Source organism: Plasmodium coatneyi, chromosome 8 (genome assembly GCF_001680005.1).
Source record: "Plasmodium coatneyi strain Hackeri chromosome 8, complete sequence".
NCBI lineage: Eukaryota > Apicomplexa > Aconoidasida > Haemosporida > Plasmodiidae > Plasmodium > Plasmodium coatneyi.
In genome coordinates this window covers 1,976,059-2,000,444 of record NC_033563.1, presented here as the reverse complement: position 1 = coordinate 2,000,444, position 24,386 = coordinate 1,976,059, and the positions used below count along the sequence as shown (strand labels likewise).

The 24,386-nt window shown below is 34.9% G+C and overlaps 2 protein-coding genes across 2 annotated transcripts; both read left to right on the top strand.

Moving 5' to 3' along the window:
- Positions 1-522: 522 nt before the first annotated feature.
- Positions 523-3,948, top strand: PCOAH_00023380 (SICA antigen; the record flags this gene model as incomplete). Its single annotated transcript, XM_020059145.1, has 6 exons — positions 523-564; positions 714-1,239; positions 1,352-2,161; positions 2,382-2,429; positions 2,853-3,082; positions 3,361-3,948. The coding sequence occupies 6 exons, from the start codon at positions 523-525 to the stop codon at positions 3,946-3,948; spliced, it is 2,244 nt and encodes a 747-aa protein (XP_019914434.1).
- Positions 3,949-20,358: 16,410 nt separating this feature from the next.
- On the top strand, positions 20,359-21,796 carry PCOAH_00023370 (Variable surface protein Vir7-like protein; the record flags this gene model as incomplete). The annotated part of the gene is made up of 2 exons (XM_020059144.1): positions 20,359-20,361; positions 20,495-21,796. The coding sequence occupies 2 exons, from the start codon at positions 20,359-20,361 to the stop codon at positions 21,794-21,796; spliced, it is 1,305 nt and encodes a 434-aa protein (XP_019914515.1).
- Positions 21,797-24,386: the final 2,590 nt, after the last annotated feature.

Below are 24,386 nucleotides of genomic sequence, written 5' to 3'. Positions count from 1 at the left end.
TAAATAGTGTACTAAAAAAATAAAAAAAATGGTAAAAATGGCTCCACAGAAGAACAGTAAATTTGAACAAGACCATACGAAGGTAGAGGAGGACGCGGAGGATGATGGTGGACGTGGTGCAGAAGATGGAATAAGCAATGAGGCTAACAAAGTTCGTAGACGTAGGAAGAGAGACTATATGATAAGTTACGGTGGAGGAAAAGAGGGTGTAAGGATGAAGTCTCTTCCAGATGACGAGTATGGTTACAATTACCATTACGATTACTTATATATATATGTATGTATATATGTATATATGTACATGTATATATATATATATGCTTCAAAAGGTAATTGTTGGAATAAAAAAATAAGTACTCTTCTATTCTCATCTTTTTTTTTTTTTTTTCCCCTTCCGCTAGACAAAGTCCAAGGGATTCTGTAATTCTGACAATGGATGGACATTTACTTCTTCCACCACAAGCACCAACTGCTCCAGGCAACACCTGCAACACTCAATTACAGACACGTTTAAATGATGTAATGAAGAAATTGTCTCAGAATAAAGGAGGAACGTTAAGTTGGGTAAGAAGCAATATTCTTCACTGCAGTTAAGGATAACTCATGGAATTGTGCACATTCTGCATGTTAGCAAAGGGAGGGAGACGATAAATTTTCTTTGTTTATACGAAGAAAAAATACATGTTTCTTTTCTCCTTTTCTTGTATGAGCAGGAAAATATTCAGGGTGACATCAAACAGGTGCTGGGAAAATTATCTAAGGCTCTAACAGATAATGAAGAAACAAACAAAAATCTGTGCAACAATACTGCTGGGCAGCAAGGTCGTACACCAACTGATAGCGAAAAGACGGCATGTAATAACATTGCTAAAGGCTTGAAAGGCATATACAATATTAAGCCTGAACCCAATGGAAACCAGGCCAACCCTGTTCAGAATACAAATTTTGAGCAAACAATAGGTTGCCTCCTGTTAAATGTGTACGCTCAGGAAATAAAGAGCAAATGTCCTATCATGGGAAAAACTGTTAAAGAGGCCTTTACAATCAATGAGGGGCTTCACACAACTGAATGCAATAGTGGTGGGAAGAATAAGTGTGAGCAGTGCCAGTGGGACGAATGTGCAAATTATACTATTAAAGAAGGAGTGGACCTACGGACAAAAGTGAAGGACATGCTCCTGGGGAATAAGGACATAAAACAAACTCTGTCTACTATAAGTGATTCATGTAAGCAAAGTAGTACAACACCTCCCTAACAAACTTCATTCCACCCTATCACCCCTAACAAACTTCCTTGCACCTACCACCCCTAACACAACCTTACATCCCTTGCTATGTTCCTTCCTTACAGCCACTATTAGGGGATGGTTCGCACTATTTTCGAGGGATGTAACAGAAAAAGACAAGGAACAGAATATCCTCCTTCAGGGTATGCTAGATTCGTGCGATCTTAAGAATGATGATGGCGGAGTAGGTCTAGACAAGTACAAAGATTTTTGTAATATTATGATGAGGAATATATTCTTAGTTACCGAGGTTGGGAATGAATATAAAAACAAAGAAGGACAGGAGCAGGATCAACCTGCATGTGAAAAGATTGTAAAGGGAATTCCTGTATGTGATTTATTAAAAGTATGGATGTATTATATGCGTATCTTCTGTATACCGGAAGCAGTTATAAAAAATGTCCTTAGCGTTGTGCAACAGGTAAGGGAAGAACTTAATGGAAAATTAATTAGGGTTAAGAACTATGTAGACTGCACTTATGATGCTGCATTTAGGATTCCTGACGGAGACATAAGCTATTTGGTAGGTGAAGCGCACGACCTATTTTCCACAAGTGAGTTGCATACTAAGATGAGTGGAATAACTAACAAGAATGAATGGTGCAAAAACACGCCTACGCGTCCAAAATTTTCACGGGAAGGTCCAGGAGCTCAGGATCGAATAACCAATGCTAATAAGGAAGACCTGAACAAATTGAAGAGCCTTGTTGAGAATGTTACGGAAGTATTAAAAGAAGAGGAAGGAGGAGGGGGGTCTAAACCAGGTGAAGCACCGGAACCAATTTCACCTACCAAAGTTCCTGAAGTACCAAAGAAGGTTATTCCTGAAGAAAAGAAAGAAGCGTCGGAAAACACTGATCAAGATACAAAATCAGGTAGGGACACACACACCTTCTTCACAGGAACCGAACAACGTTACCTTTATTTTCATTAACTACTACAGTACCCCCATCTTGATGGGGTCGGTCACTTCAACTTCCATCATAAACGCCACTAGCATTTCCATTGTTCAAATTACTAAATCTGGCATATACACCCCCTCCTATGATCCCACTGAAACTAACGTTCCTTTATTATTTTTTACTCAATTCTTAGATGAACAGGAACCTGAGGAAGAGAACGAAGAGGAGGAAGAAGAACGAGGTAAAGGGAAAAAAAATACGAACAGTTGCTCAACAATTGTGCACCCCTAACACAACCTTCCTTCCACCCAACAACCCCTCATGTCCACCCTTCATTCTACCACCCCTGATGTCCATCCCCTAGTGTGAGCACACATCACTTTAGATTCATAATATTTTAGTTTTATAATAGGTCCTGAGATCACATTAAAAAAAAAAAATTTCCCCCTTTCCTACCCCTTCCATACTCCTTCCATACTCCTTCCATACTCCTTCTACTTACTCTTTACATACTCCTTCTACTTACTCTTTCCATACTCCTTCCTTACTCCTTAGACCCTTTCCTTCCTTAGACCTTCCTTACTCCTTAGACCCTTTCCTTCCTTAGACCTTCCTTACTCCTTCCAATCCTTCTACACTCCTTCTACTTACTGTTTCCCTGCAGAAGAAGAACTTGAACCCAAAGATGAAGCAGCTGCTGCGCCTTCTGGTGATGTTCCTCAAGAACCTCCTGGTGAGGCTGCAGATAAACTAGGTGCTGGGAGTGCCAGTCTCAGTCCTCGCACCCCTTCCCCTGCCCCACTTGCTAGCAAGATGGACAGCCCCGTCCTTCCTTACCTTCCTTTGGCCCCTGCCGTGCTTGGTATTTCTATTATGAGCTACTTGCTCTGGAAAGTAAGAAAAGAAGAACAAAAGAATAAAAGAAAGAAAGGAGTGTAGGATTCCGCGCTTAAGGTTCCGCGTTTCAGTGCATTGGATTTCACATTTAAGGGTGTGTGTGTATACGATTTCGCATTTTAGGGGTGTATTTATAGGATTTCGCATTTTAGGGGTGTACGTGTAGGATTTCGCAATTTAGGGCTTGATGCAGTAATTACTGTTGCGTGAACATAACATTTCACACCCCTATTAAAGAAACATTTTCTCCCCTTTTTTTTTTTTTTCTTTTGCAGTACTTTGGAATGCTTCGTAAGACAAGAAAACGCTACAGAAGAGCTCCTCATATACGTGGTCCCTCCTTAGAACAGCAGATTGTTGACCATGTGGACCAACCTAGTCCACGTGAATATTACATTGTAAAGAAACGCAAACCTCGTTCAACGCCTAAAAAAAGGAGGAAAAAACGGGGCCTTGGTCGTCGTCGTGCTGGTGTACGTCGCCGCATGATTATTGATATTCATTTTGAAGTGTTAGACGAATGTCAAAAGGGGGAACTGCATTTGAAGAAGGAAGACTTTTTTGTCATTTTGGTTCAAGAATTTATGGGATGTGAGTTCATAAAAGAAAAAAAGGTTCCAAGTTCAGATTCCGGGTTTAGGGAGGAAGACTTTGTCACTAAGGAAGATGTTCCTAAAGAACAGGTTCCAAGTACAGACTTAGGGTTTAGGATTATTGTTCCAAAGGAACAGGTTCCAAGTTCAAATTCCGGATTTAGGAAGGAAGTCTTTGTTCCTGACGAAGGTGTTCCCAAGGAACAGGTTCCAAGTTTAGATTCCGAATTTAGAGAAGAAGACTTTATTACTAACGAAAGTGTTTCTTAATGAAGGTGTTCTTCAGGAACAGGTTCCATGTTCAGATTCCGGTTTTAGGGAGGAAGACTTTCTTCCTAGGGAAGATATTCTTGAGAAACAAGTTTCTATGGTTCGTGTTCCTAAGGAAAAGGTTCATTGTTCAGATTCCGCATTTTAGGGTGTAGTAAATATTTTTTTTTTTTTTTTTTTTTTTTTTTTTTTTTGTATTGCATGAATGTGTTTACACGTTGATGTGTAATTAATATAAGCCGGGAAAATAATTTTTTTCCACTTTATTTTGATTTGTTGAAAAATTTTTTTTACTGAAGGTTCAAAATATGTTCATTAAATTTTGTTTCTGTTATATGTTTTTATGATTGTAATTTTTTTTAATCTTTATAATTTTTTTTTGTTTAACATAATAATTTTCCTTGTTCGTTCTAAGATCCAATTATTAACATTTGAAAAGTGTGTTTCAAATTGTCCGCTAGGGTTCGCGAAGGTGCGCAAAAAAAAAAAGTGTCTTACAAAAAAAGAGTGTATTCTTACAAAAAAAAAAAAAAAAAAAGAAGCTGTGTATCAATTACATAAATTTTTACAACATGTCACAGATATGTGTTTATACGAAAAAGAATCAATATTTAAAGGACAAAAACTAGCACAACAAAAAAAAATATAGAAAAAAAATTAAATTGAATTACTTCATAATATTAAAAAAAATATATATAACAGAAAAGTGTAGCAAAGGAATATTACAGAAAAGTAGCATAAGAGAATATTATGTCATATAATAATAATTACCTAACATGTACAATGCAAAAATAGAAAAAAAAGGAAGGAAAGGAATTAAGGAGCCAGTAGGATGCGTACACACAATGTTTCCTCTTGCCTCTGCGCAAAATGTCCTTTTTATAATGCGCCGTAATTAATGAATATCCTTCCCCCCAGAGGGAGAACATTACACATTCCAGTGTGTGTTACATTCCACAATGTCTGTGTTGTTACATGTTTTGATAACTAATATTTCTTTCTGATCTATTTTTCCGTCTTCGGCCAGATGGCCCACTATGGATGGTAGAATTATCTTCATCCATAGACCCTGCTGTGGACAACTCTGTTGAATATTCGGTAGGGGCTATTGTTGAAACTTCTATAGAAGAACCGTCATCTTCGTCCCCCTCAAGCTCATTAAATTGTCTCTTAAGGGACCTTTTCCTTCTTCCTTCAAAATGGTTATTCTTCTTAAAGAAGAAAGGTTTGTACTAAAAAAAAAAAGAAAGGGGTGTTATGGTTGTCGTGGTGATAGGTGGGTTGTTAAGGGTGGTAGGTGACAACTGTGGTATAGATTTACTTACCTTGTAAAAAAAGTATGCCAATGTTGGTAATCCTATTGTTCCCAATGCACCAGCAGTCACACCAGGCACAACACCACCACCATCACCACTTGCTCCTGCTGCTGCAGCTGAAAAATAAGTAAAGAAAAGGAATAATATTAGCGTACTACTTTTCCTCCTTTTTTTTTCTTTCTTCCTTTTCATTCCTTTCCCTTTCCTTTCCTTCTTTCCTTCTTTAGGGAAGGTTGTTCCCCTGGAAAGTTGTTCCTTTCCTTCCTTTTCTTAGGAAGGGATGTTGTCTTCCCTTTAATTCCCTCTCCCCTGTCTGAGTACACTTACCTACTATACCCGTGGTGGCTCCTGAGGTTCCTTCTGCAGGAGGAGTTTCTTGTTGGGGTTGTAACTGAGATAACAGTTTTGATGGTTCCTGAATAGAGTGACTGTCACCCTTCTGTTCGAACATGTTCTTAAAATTAGTACACCATTCTTTGTCAGAATTTTCCCGTATTTTACAGTAATTCCCCATTTTTTCATGTGCATCAGTGGCTGTGGTTAGGTAACCAATGTAGTCTCCCTTACAGTCAGGAATGGTAGGAGTTCCAGTACCCTGCACATATGTATTTATATTTGAATAGTCCTGTGTATATTCATATACTTTTTTCATATGGTTAAAAGTGTCCAAGCTAATGTTCCCATTTTTGTACATAGCCTCACATTTGTTATTAGTGCTTAGTCCATCTAATTCGTTCAATTTTGCGTAGACTTTTTTCATAGCTTCAGAAAATTCATCCTTTTTGTTAGAAGTACCAAATAGTGTATCACCAATCCAATAATATAAGTAGCGGCAGTAAGTATCTTTGGACGGTTCATCTCCCTTCACAGTTGTTACGTAGTAGTACGCAGCCATAGCAGCTTCTGCGGAGGTCTTCCTACCACCGTACTGTGTTATTTTACTTTCAAGATTCCCCTTCAATGTTTTCATACTGGGCACTTTATTCTCATCATATTCGTCAATTGCATTATTTAATTCTTTATTCATTTTATGTGAGGGCAATTTACTCATGCACGTTTCCTACAAATGTAATAAAGAGGAAAGGGAGAACATATGTAAGTACATATGTTTATATGTATATGGGGTATATATATAGGGAAGGTGAAAATATTATCATCATTATTTATCATTTTTTATTATTATTCCTATTATTAATATTTATTATTGTACCGGTTGCTGTTCCCTCGTCTTTATTAACACGGGCTGCTGTAATGGACACTTCAGTTTATGTTCCCCCTCTTCAAAGTACTTGTCATATTCCCCCTTAATTTTGCTGCACCATGCAGCATTAGCACCATTATTGCAAGTGCTATTTATTTCGTTCCATGCAGATTGCGCTGCAATGAAGTATTTCGAACAGTCTGGACTATAAGAATTTTCACCACCCCCCGCGCTCCTTTTCGAAAAACCAACGCTATAATAACTATCAAAGAGTTTTTTACTCAGTCCAAAATGATAATCACTAATATTAGGGTATAAATTTTTGCACCCATCATTCATCTTTGAGTAAGGGAAATTCTTATAAATTGCCTCCATGGCATTCTGAAATTGATATTGCCCATTCTTCTTTTCCTTTATTATGAAGTCACCCAACCAATAGTATAGGAAGTTACAGCGGTCAACATCGGACAAACTGTCCTCCATTGTTCCGTTACATGCATAGCAGTAGTTATCTACAACTTTATTGTGTAAGGCTGTATCCCTAATATGGCAAAAAGTCCCTAACACTAATTTTACATCCCTCTGCACTTGCGTCCTGCTACCCTGCCCACTCCGAAACGTACAACTTCTTTCTCCCCTTCCATCGAACGCATCGTATATTTTTTCTGAAGGTAATGTACCTGACTCTGCCTGTTATAAATAGGGACAGGGATAATTTATATATATTATCATCTCTTTTCATTACATTTTGCTTAGAATGTTATGTGTAAAGTATTATTATGTCTGTGTTGGCACAATATTATGTGAGAACAATATTTATGTATTTATTTTATAGAAATAAATACATTGTATTACCGTTGTCACCATGGTTTATATGTATGTGTGTTTGCGTGTTTTTTATTCTGTTTAATATAATGAAATTTTTATGAAATTCGTCCCTATATATATTTTTATATATATAAAAAGAGTAGTGATGTATTTGTAACCATTTCAATTTGTTACTGCCTTCCTATGATGGTTGTGAGAGTGTACATATATTTTTAATTTTTGTATGTATATATCAAAAAAAAATTTTTTGTCCTCACTACTTTTCACTATTTCCTTCCTACTACCTTTTTAAAGAACTTTCTTTTTTTTTTTTTTTCATTTATAAGTGTTCCGTAGTATTTCCTTCGGTATTCCTCCTTATCTTTTTAACGAATATATTATAAATAGTTCACATACACACAAGTTTGCAATATATGTCATCTGAGCTACGCACCTCTTCCCTTGATCCAATACGGATTATATTTTCTACATATTACATGAATGTTCCTTCATTTTTCTATTCATGTATTTTTTTTTTTAATTTTATTATTTTTTCCCTTTTGGCATTGCACTAAAGTGTTTACATTGTTCATGTGTGTATAATCAATATATATAAGTTCAGAAAGAACAAACAAAATGTACTTAAAAAAAAAAGGAAAAAAGAAAATACACTTTTTTTTTTTTTTTCGCCCTTTTCACTTCACTTCATTTTATTTTGACTTGGTTTGTTTAGTTGGTTGATTGCGGATAAATTTTCTTTTTTTGTACTGAAGGTCCAAAATATATGTTCATTAAAATTTTGTTTTTATGTTACAAATTTCTATTTGTGTAATTGCTTTCTTTTTTTCCTTTTTTATTTTTTATTCTTTTCCGAATAGTCGAGAATGTAGGCATTACTACTAAATATATATATTACAAAAAATATATATATTTACCCATGCAGAATGAGTATGTAACATGTTCAAAAAGGAAGGAAAAAATATATATATGTCCTAAATGAAACAATTTACTCCGTTCCCTTCTATTATAGATGTACCACATCTTATGTAATGTTTTCACCCCTAACAACTTTTCCTTCCACCTACCACCCCTAACACAATCTTCCTTCGAAGTCCTTCCTATTTGTGTATACACACACACACAACACATAATTATAATATTCTTCGCTCCATTTTATGTTACCTCTTTAAAAAGGGGCGCACACTTAAACAAAAATATGTGAAAATTATCTATTCTACATGGAGTAATAACTTACACTATATTTTTCATTAGTAGAAATAATACTGCTATTTGTATCGGTAAATGAAGAGGAGGAGGAGGATGATAACACGTTTCTCTCCCTCCCATTCTTTCCTTTTACATTCTTCCATTTGTCCTTCCTTCCGCTTCTTTTCTTTTCTTTCCTTATTTTTTCTTCCAAAAATGCACCAAGAGGGGTAAACTAACATAAAAAAGAAGGGTGGGAAAAGTATATATATGCATATATACATGTATACATACATATACATATATACCAACATATATATACATATACACATATACATACACATATATATGTAGACATGTACATATATATATGTATATATATATATGTATGTATAGAATTGAAACAAATAACTACTGAGGTATGTAATATGCTGTTAGCGATAATTCTTTCTTTAATTCCTTTCTTTTTTTTTTTTCTTCCTTTGTTGTTCTTTTTACCTTATATGCTAATGGAATGAGAAGGAATATCAATATGAAGGTGGTGGTAGTAAATCCTTTAATTAGTGCTAGTCTTTTTTCCTCGTTTTCTTTTTCTAAAATAGGGTCATATAGCGGTAAATGGAAATACTCACTACTTTTACAAGGAGAAGTATCTGTCACTAGTTGAATATCCCTACTATATTCACTTTTGAATTCCTTTAATTCTTGATAAAAGACATCACCGGTGCTCTTGCACCTGTCCATTGCTTTTTTATAATCGTTATAACAATTTTTCGTATAATGTGAACATGGTTTTTTATCATGCTCACGGCTGTCTTGATCTGGGAAATGAATGGAAATTATTCCCTTATTATAATATAGACTATATAGAAATTCCATCTTTCCTAGATCCTCTGAACTAATGTTACTCATGTATTGTCCTAAATCTTCGCTGTCCGCGAAGGTTGAACTATTCTTATTTTCTATTTTATTGAAAAAATCCTTTACATTTATTTGGGCAGGATTGTTAACACTTTTCCTTAATTTATCATTTAGCAAATAATTTAAAAATTCACAATCTAGACCTAAAAGTTCCTTTCTTTTTGAGGACTGTGTCCTCTCATTCTGCTCCTTAAGGTATTTATAGAGTGCCACAAATTCTTTACATATTCCTTTGGCAGATGAATCAGTCCTGAACTTCATAGCAGTACTCAATGCATCGCATGATATTCCACTTGTAAGAGTGCTTTCTTTTTTTTTAGCATTATCTAAAATTCCAAGGTAATAGGATGCGTCCCTACAAAACGAATACTGAAAAAAAAGGAAGAAAGGCGTAATTACATAAACACAGAAAAAAAAAAATTATGTTTATAGAAAGACTTTTTACGCCATATATCTTATAGTAATGCACATATCATGACTACTTTTAATAGATGTGTTTTATATTTTTCTGTAGTGATGCTCGTGATGTGTGTGTATAATTACAATGTTGTTTCCTTTAGTACAGGGCATTTTCCCTAACGTGAAATTTCTACTGTGAGCAGTAATAATTTCATTGAAATATAAGTGCTTATTCAGAATATATATTTTTAGTGGAAGTGGTAATTCATATATTTTTATGTGTATAATATGTACAAATTATCATAAGGGCAAAATCTTTATTTTTTTATAAAAAGTGAACCTTATACAATTAATTGCATCATATATGTCATGTTTCATGTTTCATGGTTTAGGGTTCAGCGTTTAGGGTTAGGGTTTTTATTTTATTGTTCCAATTTTTTGAATATTTCTATGTTGAATTACTTGGGTTCATAATGTAGAGGGTTCAAGGAAGTTCAGGGAGTTTATGATTTCATGTATTCATTTATTCAGCAACTAATTTTTTTGTTTTCATTTATTTATTTTTTTGTAATATGTATTGTTATGAAGGAATAAATGCAGGATAAGTGTACAGTACACAGTTTTTACCAATGTTGCGCACGCATGCATATGTACCTTTCCACTCCTTTTGACGAAGTGTGCTTTTTTTGACCCAATTGAAATGTATAAAAAAGGAATATATATATACATATATATATATAAAATTTAAAAAATTTTTAAATTAAAAAATTAAAACAATTAAATAGTAACATAGTTACGTAGTTACATAGTTAAACTGGGGGGGAGTGGGGGTACATTCGTATTATATGGTCATTTTACATTTAATACACTATGACTAAATTATTGAAATTTTTTTTTTTTTTATTCATACGTAAAACAATTATGTGTGTGTTGCAATAATATTATACATAATCATATAAGGAAGGAGTTCGTTACACTGAGAGCATTTGTGTAAATGGGAGAAAAAAAGAAGGAAGGGATGGGAGTGGGGTCAAATTGCATGGATAACTCCCATTCAACTTCCCTCCCTAAGGGAAATGTGAACTCCTTTTCCCTTTCTTCCTTCCCTTCTTTTTTTTTCCTTCTTTCATCATCTCAGATGAATGATCATTTTCTCAGATGAGGAACACACAACAGAAAAATCTTCTTCTCAGATGATAACGAACACAACAGCAGCAACAACAACATCTTCTCAGATGAATGAACAATAACATCTTCTTCTTCAGATGATAACGAACAAACAATAACAACAAACAACAACGTCTTCTTCTCAGTTGAATGAACATCTACATAAACATCTTCTTCATAGATGAATTAACAACAACAGCAACATCTTCTTCTCAGATGAACGAACAACTTAGATGGTGATTCATCTGGTAGATGAATGAACAACAACAACAGAACATCTTCTTCTTCCAGATGATAACGAACACAACAGCAACAAACAACAACATCTCCTTCTCAGATGAAAAACGAACACAACAGCAGCAACAACATCTTCTTTCTAGATGATGAACGAGGAACTTAGGTGTTTAAGTAGATGAATGAACATCTTAAAAGAGTGAATATCTACATAAACATCTTCTCAGATGAATGAACAACTAGATGATGAATGTTCATCTAGATGATGTTGCAGTTGTAGTGTATGGGATAGAATATAATGTACCAGTGTCTTCTGTCCTAGAGCCGCCCATGGTGGAAGAGTCGTCTAATGTGGAGTAGTCCGTTGCAGTTAGATCGAAGTCTTCTCGAATGGCGGACCTTTTTTTTCTATTGTTGCTATTGTTACTGCTTCTGCTGTTGTTATTTTTGTTCCCTCTTCTTCCCCCTCCTCCTCCTCCTCCAAATGTGTTACGTAAGTCGGAAAATATAGAAGTATACTAAAAAAAAAAAAAGAAAAGAAAAGGATTAAAATATGTGCGCAGAATATATATATGTATGTACATTACTGATCATATTTTAAGCATTCCATTTTTAAGCATTCACATTTTTAGGCATTCACATTTTAAGCATTCCTTTTTAAGCATTCACATTTTTAGGCATTCACATTTTAAGCATTCCTTTTTAAGCATTCATTTTTAAACATTCATTTTTTTACATTCTATTTTTTGTACATTCCAATTTTTACATTTGTTCTATGCATTCATTTTTCACATAAGTAGGAAAATATTAATAAGTGTTCTTATACATATTCCTATGTTAAGCGTACTTACCTTATATAGATAGAAAGCAAGTGCTGGTAATCCTATTGCTGCTGCCCCAGCAGCAGCACCACCACCAATACTGGTACTGTCCATTGCGGAAGAGGCAGGAGCAGACACAGCAGCAGCTTCCCCTTCACCTTCTCGTGCAGGGGGTCCACCAGCAGGGACGGGTAGTTGTGGTGGTTGAGGTTGCTGCTGTTGCTGATGCTGATGATCATTGTCGCCATTTTCTGCTTTTCTTCCTTGGTTTTGTGCACCTTCGGCCTTGTTTCCTTGGTTTTGTGCACCTTCGGCCTTTTTTCCTTGGTATTGAGCACCTTCGGCTTTTTTTCCTTGATTTTGTGCTCCTTCTGCTTTCTTTCCTTGACCCTCTAACTCACCTACAGAAAAAGAAAAAAAAAAGAAAAGGAAAGAAAGGAATAAATGAAAACGATGATGACACACATGTACCATGTACAGCTCGCACCATGATTAGGGAAGATCTCTTAGTAGACATTTTATGAATTAACAACATCCTTCCCTGCCCCTTTATATATATATATAGGGGAAATTTTTTTTTACTCCCACACTTATTTGATGTTCATTCTGTGTTCTTTTCCATTACCGGTTCCTTCACCGTCAGATGGGTCTGTACGTGCTAAGGATTCGGGGCATATTATTTTTTCTGGTTTTTTATATTCGTCCTGCCCTTTACGGGTCTTATCGAATTCAGTACAATATTGATATCCGCCAACAGTTTGGCAATAATCATTAACCTTTGTATGTATTGATTGGGCTGTCTTGAAGGCGGTAGTGCAAGTTTGATTTTTATTGCAATAACTGTTGCAATCCTCAGTTCCATTTAATTTCTTATAATTGTAGTAATAGTCGAATAGGATTTTGGCCGATTCGAAATGTTCCTTCCAAATACCTTCGTATATATTAGTACACCTACTACTGAGCGCGACCTTGGTCAACTTATCATAAATTGCACGCATGACTCCTGGGAACTGGGAATCCTCCTTTAATTTCCCCTTTACTCTATCACCTATCCAGTAGTATAGAAATTTACAACGATCATAATAGGGTGGGTTCCGACTGTCCTTCCCCGTTCTACATGCATAGTCGTAGTTATTTACAATTGCATTGACTGACTGCTCATCATTCAGCCACGCATTACTGTTCCATATTTTTAATACATTCCACACTTCATCCCTTAGTTGTTTGTTACAGTTATGACTCCCACGGTACAATGAACAATCATTTCTTCCATCGAAGTAACGATATTCCAATTCTGAGGGTAATGGAGGTGAACTTGGACCTTCCTTCTCCTAAAAAAAATATATATAGAATTGGTAATACAGGCAGGGAAGGAATAGTAAAATATATATATACATAAGTAAGTGTTCTTCCCATATATATATATATATATATATGTGTACATTTCCTTCCCACATATGTACACTTCCCTTACATGTTCCTTCTATTACATTCTCTATTTTATTGTACACAAAGGAAATGTTGTTGTATTCATTGTACTCACATAGAAAATGTTGTTGTATTTCATTGTGCTCAGATATAGAAAAAATGTATTTCGAATGAGAAGAAGAAGAAAAGGGAAGTAATGACTAACCTGTGATGGTGATGGTTCCACAGCTTGACCGAGTTGTGGTACTTCTGGTTCTTCTCGTTCGATTGCCACTCTTTGGCACGTTAATGCCGTCGGTTGCTTATATTCGTCCTTCTTATTTTTTTCCCTTTCATATACTGTACAATATGCTTCTCCTCCAGCTTTTCCGCAATATGAAGTTAAGTTCGTATATGCTTCTTTAGCTGCGTTGTAAGCGGTAGTACAAGTTCTCCCTGTACAATAATCACTACAATCGTCTTTATTACTCAGTAGCTTATAGTTATAGTTGTAATCAAATACTTTTTTCGCCTGTTCGAAACGTTCATCCCTAATATTAGTATATATGGGAGTGCACTCGCACTTATATGCCGGTTTCTGCAGTTGTTCATAAATTGCCTTCATAACCAGTTTAAAATACCTTTCCGTTTTAAATTTATCCTTTACTTTATCACCTAACCAATAATAAAAGAAGGTATAAACATCATCATCGCCCAAAGTATTCAACCACTCCCCCCTTCCTCCTCTGTTACATACGTTACAATAGTTTTTTGCAATTGTAGTGGCCACATCCCAATTTTGCCCATTGTATGGCGATAATGATGTTTTCAGTTGTTCTTCCAGATCATTAGGCTTCTTCCGTCCTTCCCCTTGAAATGTACAATGTCTTCTTCCTTTTCCTTCGTTTAACATATCGTATATTTTTTGCGAAGGTAATTCATTTGAACCTTCCTTTCCCTAAGAAAATATAATTGAAATATGTGCGTATACATCCATACATATTCACTATTATTCTATGACATACATGCAGGACTTATATATATGTACACCTATCACTATATACACTTTTTCCAATAGTGGAATGAATGAATTGGTATTATTCCCTTTTTACCATTGTTTAGGTATAATATATGCTTTTTCGTATATATAATAAAGTGATGTTAGAAAATGCGGTTCCTTCCTTCTAACATATATATTCATATATATATAAATGGAGTATTCAGTAGTTCTTCATAACTTTTGCAAAGTAATTATTATTAATGAACGAATGAATATGAACAATTCCTTTTCTCTATTTATATATTTATTTATTTATATATTTATATATATATTTTTTTTTTCCTTCTTATTCCTTCTTTATTTCTTCTTATTTCTTTCTTCTTTCCCTCTTTCCTTCTTATTACTTCCTTTTATTCTTTCTCCTTTCCTTTTCTTCATGTAATTGTTACTTGTTATATTATTGTACCTTCCATATATATGAGACCATACAAAAATATTGTACATTAATATTATTACTATGATGTGGAAAATGTGATTAGTCTTCGATGAACATTCACATTATTATTAAACTATTATTATTATATTATTATATATTATTATTGTTATTTATATTATTAATAATATTATTATTGTTTATATTACATGCGAACGCGCACATGCACTCTCTCCTTTCCTTTTATTTAATAGTGGTTAAAATTTTATCTATACTGCCTTCTTTCCTTGCCTTTTATGTTTTTTTATTTTTTTTTTTTCTTTTATCCTTTTATTCTTTTTTTTTTTTAATTTCCTCCTTTTTTTTTCTTTTTTCTCCCTTAGTTTGGGGAATATATTCTTTCCATTATGAAGCTACTCAAACGTACAAATTAAAAATAAAAAAAAAATAATAATAATAAAGTAAAATAAAAATGTAGGGGGGAAATAAAAAAAAATTAAGCAAAATAGTTAGGGGAAGGTCATTTTTTTTCTTCGAACAGTACATATAAACTGTACACAAAGTGTGTGCATGGTGGTCATTTATAATTTTTTGAGGAGGGGAAGGGACATTACGTACATTATATTAGTGTATTAGTGTAAAGAAGGAATATTATGCGGCATGATAATGTATACTGGTTACTTGTCGTGCACTACTTCTATTATTATTTGGTGTTCGTCCTGTTCTTGTGGACGCTGTAGTAGTGTATGGAGCAGAATATTCAGTTAAGTTGTCTGTTGTGGAGCCAATGGTTGATGCACATTCCGCTGTTGTGCATTCCGTAAGCGTATCGAAGTTACGCCTGATGGTGGATCTTTTCGCTCCTCTGTTCCGTCTACTTCTCCTACTGTTGCTATTCCCAAAAGTGTGTTTACCAAACCAAGAAGGTAGGAGATCGTACTAAAAAAAGGAGAGCCGGGAATAAGGATGTGTTAGGGTTGAAAGAATATATATATATATATATATATATGGGGTATATATATATATGTGTGTATGTACATATATACATATATGTATGTATATATGTGTGACATATATTAGTTATATTATGTTCTTATATTTTTGTAAATTGTAATTGTACTAACCTTATATAGAAGGAATGCAGCCGCTGGTATTCCAATTAGTGTGCCTATTGTGGAGGAAACGATAGGGCCTGCGCCCACTGCAGACCCCCTTCCTCCCATAGAAGAAGTTTGTCTATCCTGAACGTCGGTAGCTTGTAATATATCTTGTGGTTCAGATACTTGTTCACATGTTAGTATTTTTAGTTTGTCCTGCCTACAGTAATGTCCATCTTCATCCTTCCCGGCATTGAACTGCATACAATATTGATCATTAGCATTTTTACCTGTCCCTTCGTCGCAATATTCTTCCACCTTTTTACATGCTTCAGTAATGGTCTCCAGGTGACTTTTATATTCGGAAGTACATTGTTTATTGGATTCCTGTAGCTGTTGCTTTATTTGATCTTGGTCCTGCTGGTACTCATATAATATTTTTGCATTAGGGAAGAGGTTTTTGTCAATGTTATCTTCATATATAATGTCACAATTATTCTCTGCGCCAGCAATTTCTTCGCCAGGAATTTTTTTAAATTCTCGGTAGATTATCTGCATAACGTCTAAGAATGGTGCAGTGACTTTTAATTTGTCCAATAATACATCTCCTAACCAATAATAAAAGAAGTTACAAGTTGTACCATAGGGAAAAAGTGATCTTCCCAGGGCATATCCGTAGCACCAAGCATCTACAATCTTATCCACATAACCCTTAACATTTTCATAATCCCCCAATTTACTTTTTAATGCAGTCTTTGTACTATGGAGCCAAGTACAGAAGAAGCTACTATAACTCCCCCCTCCATTGTTAAATTCAGCATATGTTCTTTTTGAGAGTAACTTATTCAAATCTCCTTCCTACAAATATAAATAGCAATATGCATATATATGTATGTATTACATATATAGCGTATATATATATGCATATATATATATTTGTGTATATACAAAATTAAGGTAGGAATGTTAACCGTGAGTGTTTTTGCCGGGTCTGGTGTCATTTTTCATATGCATTTTACTATATATAATGTGAATTTATGCTAAGAATTTGTGTTCCTTTCTTATATGTATGCAGAACAAATAAGTATGTGCGTACACAGGGATGTTTCTCCTTCCCATTATAATTATGTAAAAATATTAAAATTTTCTCTTCTTTATACAATAATGACACATTTTTTAAAATTTACAAATGGCAGTATTACATGTATATGCACAAAGTTACCCTATATACAGGGACAAGGCAGGAATACTAACACATGTTTCACAGTAATAAGAAATATAATGTAAGAGGTAGGATTAAAACTTTCTTTTTCTCTCATATGGTTGCTTGCTCCCTTGCTTGCTTCCTTCCCTCCTTTGTTCCTTCTTTCCTTAGTTTTTCTTTCCTTCCTTTTTTCTTTTTTTTTTTTTAATATTTCTATCTTACACATTTCCCTTCCCCCCAATCCTTTTAAAAAAAATTAAACGGAATAAAAAAAAGAAAAATCAAAATGAAATAAAAAAAATAAAAAAATAGAAAAATAATAAATGAAAGTAACATTCATTTATGTAGAATATTAAATGTGATCTATACTGGGAAAAGGAAGGAAAGAAGGAAAGGCTTAGGGGATCATACTCTATATATTTCATGTAAAGATGAATTATTTGTAGTGTATACACGGAATTTTAGGAAAAAAAAAAAAAAGTAGGGGGGAAAAAACTTATTATTACTTAATAATCATAAATGTAAAAGAGGAGGAAAAATATGTACACTTTCCTAGGAAAAGTACTATTATTATTATTAAAAGGGGGAAGAAGTGCACCTCACTTTCTTTTCCTTCTTTCCTTTTTTTTCCTTCCTTTCTCCTTTTTCCTTTCCTTCTTATTCCTTCTTTCCTTCTTAGCTTCTCTACTTCTTATTCCTTCTTTTACACTTCCTTCGTAGCTTCTTTCCTTCTTATTCCTTCTTTCCTTATTCTACGTTATTCCTTCATTCCTCTACACCCCCTTTCCTTCGCTTTTTTAGACCATCCCTTTTCTTCCTCCTCCTTACAACCTTCCTAAAAAGGGGAGCGGTGTATAGGGGGAGGAGGGTATGATGTTCCCACTGCACCCTCCTAAAAAAGGAGGGGAAGGAAGGGGGAAGATGGGATGATGTTTCCCCCCACTACAACCTCTTAAAAGATAAAGGGAGGGAGGATGTTCCCCCACTACAAACATCTCCTAAAAGATAAAAGGAAGGTAATGTTCCCCACCACTACAACCACCTCCAAAAAAAGGGAAATGGTTTTCACACCCTCCTAAAAGGGGGAGTGGACAGGTTTCCCACTGCAACCTCCTTCCATAGGGGATGGGTTTCCCACACACACAATCTCCTAAAAAGGGGGGTGTATGGGGGGTAGAGGGAAGGTAATGTTCCCCACCACTACGACCTCCCTCAAAAGGGGAGGATTTCACACCCTCCTAAAAGGGAGGGGGGGAACGATGTTCCCACTACAACACTTCCTATAAATGGGGGAGGGGTTTAGAAGTAGTAACGTCCGATCGTCGGACCGTTTAAGGATGAAGGAGCAGCAATTTCCATTCCCATTCGGCATACCGCGGGAGGTTGTCCACTTCATTAGGGGTCCATTTCATAAGGGATCTCTCTTCCACAGTTGTCCATTCCTATTTTTATGGAAGTAGGGCACGAATATTCTTCCTTCTTACACTACTTAAGGAAAAGTATGAATATGGGGCAGACACCAATTTATTCCAGTCATAGTGTACTCCTACATTCCAGGGAAGTAGTGTACATATATGTACCTTTACTATTAGCAGAAGGGGAGGGGTGTGTGGAGTTGTGTGTTTGTTTGTTTGTTTGTGTATATGCACACTATTACTATATTGTTCATACAGTGCTTGCTCTATTTCCTACATATATAAGTAATATTTATTGTAGTTACAAGTATTGTATTCACAAAAATATTATAGTCACACATACATATCTATATGTCCATATATGTATATATACATATATGTGTATATATAGCATATATATACCCCATATATATACATATGTGTATACATATATGTATATGTATAATAAGGATGCATCACCATGATGCATGATGCGCAAGTACTATTATTCAGTTCACATATTCAAATTGGACCGCTCATCAGTTATAAAGGGGGAAACTATAAATGGAAAAGATCCACATGACCTGTATTTGCACACCCCTGCCCCTACATATTATTCACCATTCCATAAAATTACAATGTATGACACAACATAAATAAGGGTAATAATGGTACACAATGTACATATATGTACACATATATATATGAAGTTAGTGCGTTCTTCATGTGGTGCTTATACTAAAAATTTGGAAGAAAAGAAAAGAAAAGAAGAAGAAAAGAAGAATTACTACTGTTTGCTAATATAATCCTATAAACGTAGAGAGTAAAAGTGTACTTTGTAGAAGATGTTACTATAAATGAGCAAGCATATATGTGTCTTCTTTTTTATATATATAATTAATCCAATTCTCTTTAAATACATGTGCTTCTTATTTATTCCACATATATATATATATGTGTTCCCGCATCCTTCCACTATATATATATAATTTGCACAATACCTTCCCCCCTTATAGAGAATTAATTCTGCTCTATTAATTGAGCTATTTAGTTATATACACGAATAACATGTATACCCTACGCCTGTAGGGGAAATTCCTCCATATATATATATATATATAAACTATACACAATATATATGTGTGCATGTGTCAACAACTTTTTAATAATCACCATATAAGTGAGAATGAACTATGCAATAACAACGTGCATGCTAAAAATTATTCTTCAGCTCAAAAGAAAAAAGGAATTTACACCCTCCCCTGCCTAGTTCCTCCCTTCCTTCCTCATATACATAACAAATAAGTGAAGTAAATAATAATAATAATGTCATATATTCAAACGAACAATCATCGTACTGAATACACAATACAATAATGTACAAATAAAATGTATAAAAAAGGAACGTGTATAAGAGAAAAAAAAAAAATTTTTGGATCCCTTTACATCTCCTCTCTATTTCTGTTATTTTTATTTCCTTTGGGACCCTGTGCATATTTCTTTATTCCTACATATTTCTGGCTTTAATTATATATACATATGATGATTTAGTACACATATGTATAGTGTGTTATCGTTGATTGTAAATATGTAGCAGTGTATATACATATATAAAGGGGGAAGCATAGTAATATAATATGTATTTGTAAAAAAAAAAAGATCGGTCTGAAGGGGACCAAAAATATTCTTACACTTTCCCCTTTCCATTCTGAATGTATGAAAATTTCATTCTATATGAATGAACAGTAATTTGGAGCATAGGTTCACTATAAGCTCAGAAGAATATATACATACCTAAAACAAATGGTAAAAAGAATAATACACTTTATTCCATATTACGGATGTATACAGTAATGTACATAGAATATGCACTGTGTACATAGTACAGTGGATATGTGAGGACATGTACACATATATTTTTTATTACTTATATTTATAGGGTCCAAGTGCAAATAACTTACCTTCAGGGAGGGCGTATGGAGACTTTGATTTCAAGCACAAGCTATACGGTACTTATTCTCAAGTCAATCCAATAAAAAGTAGTCTTCAGGGTATACTACAGAAATATCCGAATACTAGTCGTTCCTTAGATAAAATTGCAAGTGCGTGGTATTACGTGTCCAAGATGATAAGCAACCACGACCCAATCTACAAGGAACGTTGTTTCCTATTTTATTTCTGGCTAGGGGACATAGTATCGGGGAATTTACAGGACAATAGTAAATTTCTGAATGCCATGGGTGAAATATACACGACCCTGGGAAAACACTTTTCCGAAGGTAAGTGTGAGAATATGTACGCCGACTTAAGCAGACTGTATTTTAGCCACATGAAGGAAGTATTTAATGATTATTACAACCTGAAGACTGTATGTAAACAGTTCCAGGGAACAGATTTCACGGGGTTAGATGCATACTCCAGTTCCCTGGGGGCAGTTCCTGACGCCTATGGGAAGATGAATGCGCACTGTGCAGGTAATGGTAGTGGAACTGCCTACTGTAATGAATTCCAGAAGAAGTACGAAAAATACAGTAATAGAACATTATCAAAAGATACGTGTGCTGTAATAAAAGCAGAAGAAACTGGAGCTACTGGTAATCAAAACACTGGTAGTCCAAGACCAGGTTCTACGGGAACTTGGAACCCAGGTTCTTCTGGTTCCGGTAGTACCGGACACCAGTCTCCTGGTTCCTCTGGACCCGGTTCTACGGGAACCTGGAAACCTGGTTCATCCGGACCTGGTTCCACTGGAACTTGGAATCCAGGTTCTTCCGGTTCCGGTTCTACAGGAACCTGGAATCCAGGTTCTTCCGGTACCGGTTCCACGGGAACCTGGAACCCAGGTTCTTCTGGTTCCGGTTCTACCGGACACCAGTCTCCAGGTTCCTCTGGTCCAGGTTCTACGGGAACCTGGAAACCCGGATCCTCTGGACCAGGTTCCACGGGAACGTGGAACCCAGGTTCTTCTGGACACGCTTCTGCAGGTTCCGAAGTTGGTGGAAATTCTGTTGTTCCTGCTGCAGTCTCCAGTGGACTTGTTGCAGTAGCATTACCAACATTGGCATATTTTTTTTACAAGTACAAACCTTTTTTCTTGAGGAAGCATAATCATTCTGCAAATGGAAGAAGGAAAAGATCCCTTAGGAGAGAATTTAATGAGTTCGATGATGACGACGACATCTCAACAACAATAAATTCGTCCGAATATTCTATTCCATATACTTCATCATCATCCAGATGATGGAAGAAGGAAGGTTGTTAAAGGTGGTAGGGTGGGAGGAACCTTCTTAGGGTGGTTGGTGGTAGGTGGGTTGTTAGGTGGTTGGTGGTAGGTGGGTGGTTGTTAAGGGTGTTAAAATGAAGGGTTGAGGGTGGTAGAATAGAAGATTATTAGGGGTGGAAGGAAGTGTCTAAGGAGGGAAGGAAAGGAAGGAAGATTTAGAGGAAAAAATGGAGGTTCAGGTAATGAAGGTATCTTTATAGAGAAAAAAAGAAAGAATGAAGATTTAAGGGAATAAGAAGGGAAAGTTTAAGGGTTAAAGATATAGGTTTTGAGTGTTAAAAAAGGAAGGTTAAAGGAGAAAGGAAAGGATAATTTAAAGGAAAAAAAAAAGAAAAAGTGTTGTTAAGGTAAAAAGAAAAAAAAGGGACGGTTTTAAGGAAAAAAAAAAAGGAAATTTTATGAAAGAAAAAAAAAAAAGAAGGAAAAAGAAAGGGGACATAAAGGAGAAAAGGAGAGAAAAAGAAAGGAAGGTGCATATATTTCTCACGTTTTTTTTTAATAAAAAAATGTAGTGAATACAACGAAAGGAAAGGGGGTAAGTTTCTTTCTTCTTCCTCTTTTTTTTTTTAATAAAAGAATGTAGTATATATAATGAAAAAAAAGGGAAGGTTCTCCTTTTTGAAAAGAAAAAAGAAAAAAAATTAAAATAAAAAAAAAAAAAGGTGGATAATTGCTTCTTTCCTTTTTTTTTTTTAAAGAAAGAGGAAAAAAAGAAGAAAAAATAAATTCGAGAGAAGATGAAAGAAGGAAAGGTGGGTAATTTCTTGCTTCCTTCTCTTTTTTTCTTCTTAGAAGAATGCAATTGTATAAGGAAGCAGAAGGAAAGGTTAAGGAATCTTTTCTTGAAAATGAAAAAAATTAATGAAGGAAAAGAGAAAAAAATGATGGGTGGATGATTCTTTCTTTCTCTTTTTTTAGAGGCAGAATGCAATTGTGCATAGGAAGGAAAAGAAAATTTTTACAAAAAAGTAAAAGTTTCTATTAGATTTAGGTCTTTCGAACAATAATAATAATAATAGCATAAGTGTACAGGGAAAAATATGGCGCCATCAGGATCAGCAGGTGGGAGACAACAACAGTCGGGAGGGGGAAAGAAAATGACCGAACAGCAGCTTCATTTCTTCACCAATTTAATGATGGAATGGATGAAAGTACACGGTATGGGTAAACTGGGCCAATTTAGGGTAAGGAAACTTTATATATATATTGAAAAAGGAAGGAAAAAGGAAGGAGAAGGGAATATGAAGGTGGAAGGAACATCTATTATACATACACATACATATATAAGTACATACATATATATCGGTATATATATGTAGGCATGTGTTTTTGTGGTAATTTTCTTTTTTTTCCAGGAAGAAATGAAGCAGGATCTGAAGAAAACTTTTAAAGATTTGCTCAGTTGGCTAAGAAGACAGGACTCGTATGAAATATATAACCTCTGTTTTCGTAACGTAAAGTGGCCTGGGAACAAGGGGGAAGAGCTGGATATGAGGATATTATGTCTAGGGATAATGCAAATAAGATATTTCATGAGTGGAGTGAAAACGGAAAGGTCAATTTATTTGACGGATAAAGTAACTATTGAGAAGTTTAGTGAATTGGAAGCCTATCTTAGATGTATAGTTGGAATGATAAGTATGTTAGAATTTTATAAAGAACACTGTAGACTGGAATATGTTATAAAAACAATAGAGACGGAAATGAATAAGAACTTAAAGAAGCATAAACTTCCAAAGGGAATGTTTGATAAATGTAAGAACGTAGACATTACCGGTTTACTTATCGGTAAATCAAGTATTGTCGATGAAATTAGGGAATTAGCACGTGAAGAGAAAGAAAAGAAAAGAGAAAATGAAAGAAGAAAAAAAAAGGACGGGAAAAAGGCGCAACTGGAGCAGGTAATTCAGAAGGTAGCGGATGTGAGATGGGTAAGTGAATGGTACTGTAGGAATGAAATAGCTAAACAGAAACAAGGGGATCAGTTGAATAAAAACTTGGACAGTATGACATCGTTCTTAGGAATAGGTGATAAGAAAAAATTGGAAGTACTAACAAATGAGAAGTACAACTTACCGAAGGGCAAATTGGATGAAATATTTAGGAATACTGAGAATGAAGGGGGGGGTCTAAGTGATGATCAACGTTTGAATAAAGCAATAGAGAAGTTAGACCAGGAATTAGAGTCCATTACGCAACCACCTGTTCCTGCATCCACTACCTCCAATACATGCACAATGAAGAAGAATGAAATAGCAGAAGAAAGAAAGAAAAAAATAGATCAGGAGGGGAAGAAAAAGTTAGAGGGCGAAGTGAAGGAAATATTAAAGAAAACATGGAGTAATTCTGTATGGTCTTAATATATTGTGTCATATATATGTGGCGAATATATGTAAAAGTATTCCTATAGGGGGTAATTGAAATATGCCTTATATACAGGATGAATGTATAATTCTTGTTTATACATGTAGGATATAAGTCTCGATGATGTGAAAGATATATTTAAAGAATTCTCGAAAGAAATAAATGATGAGGACAGTGATAAGGA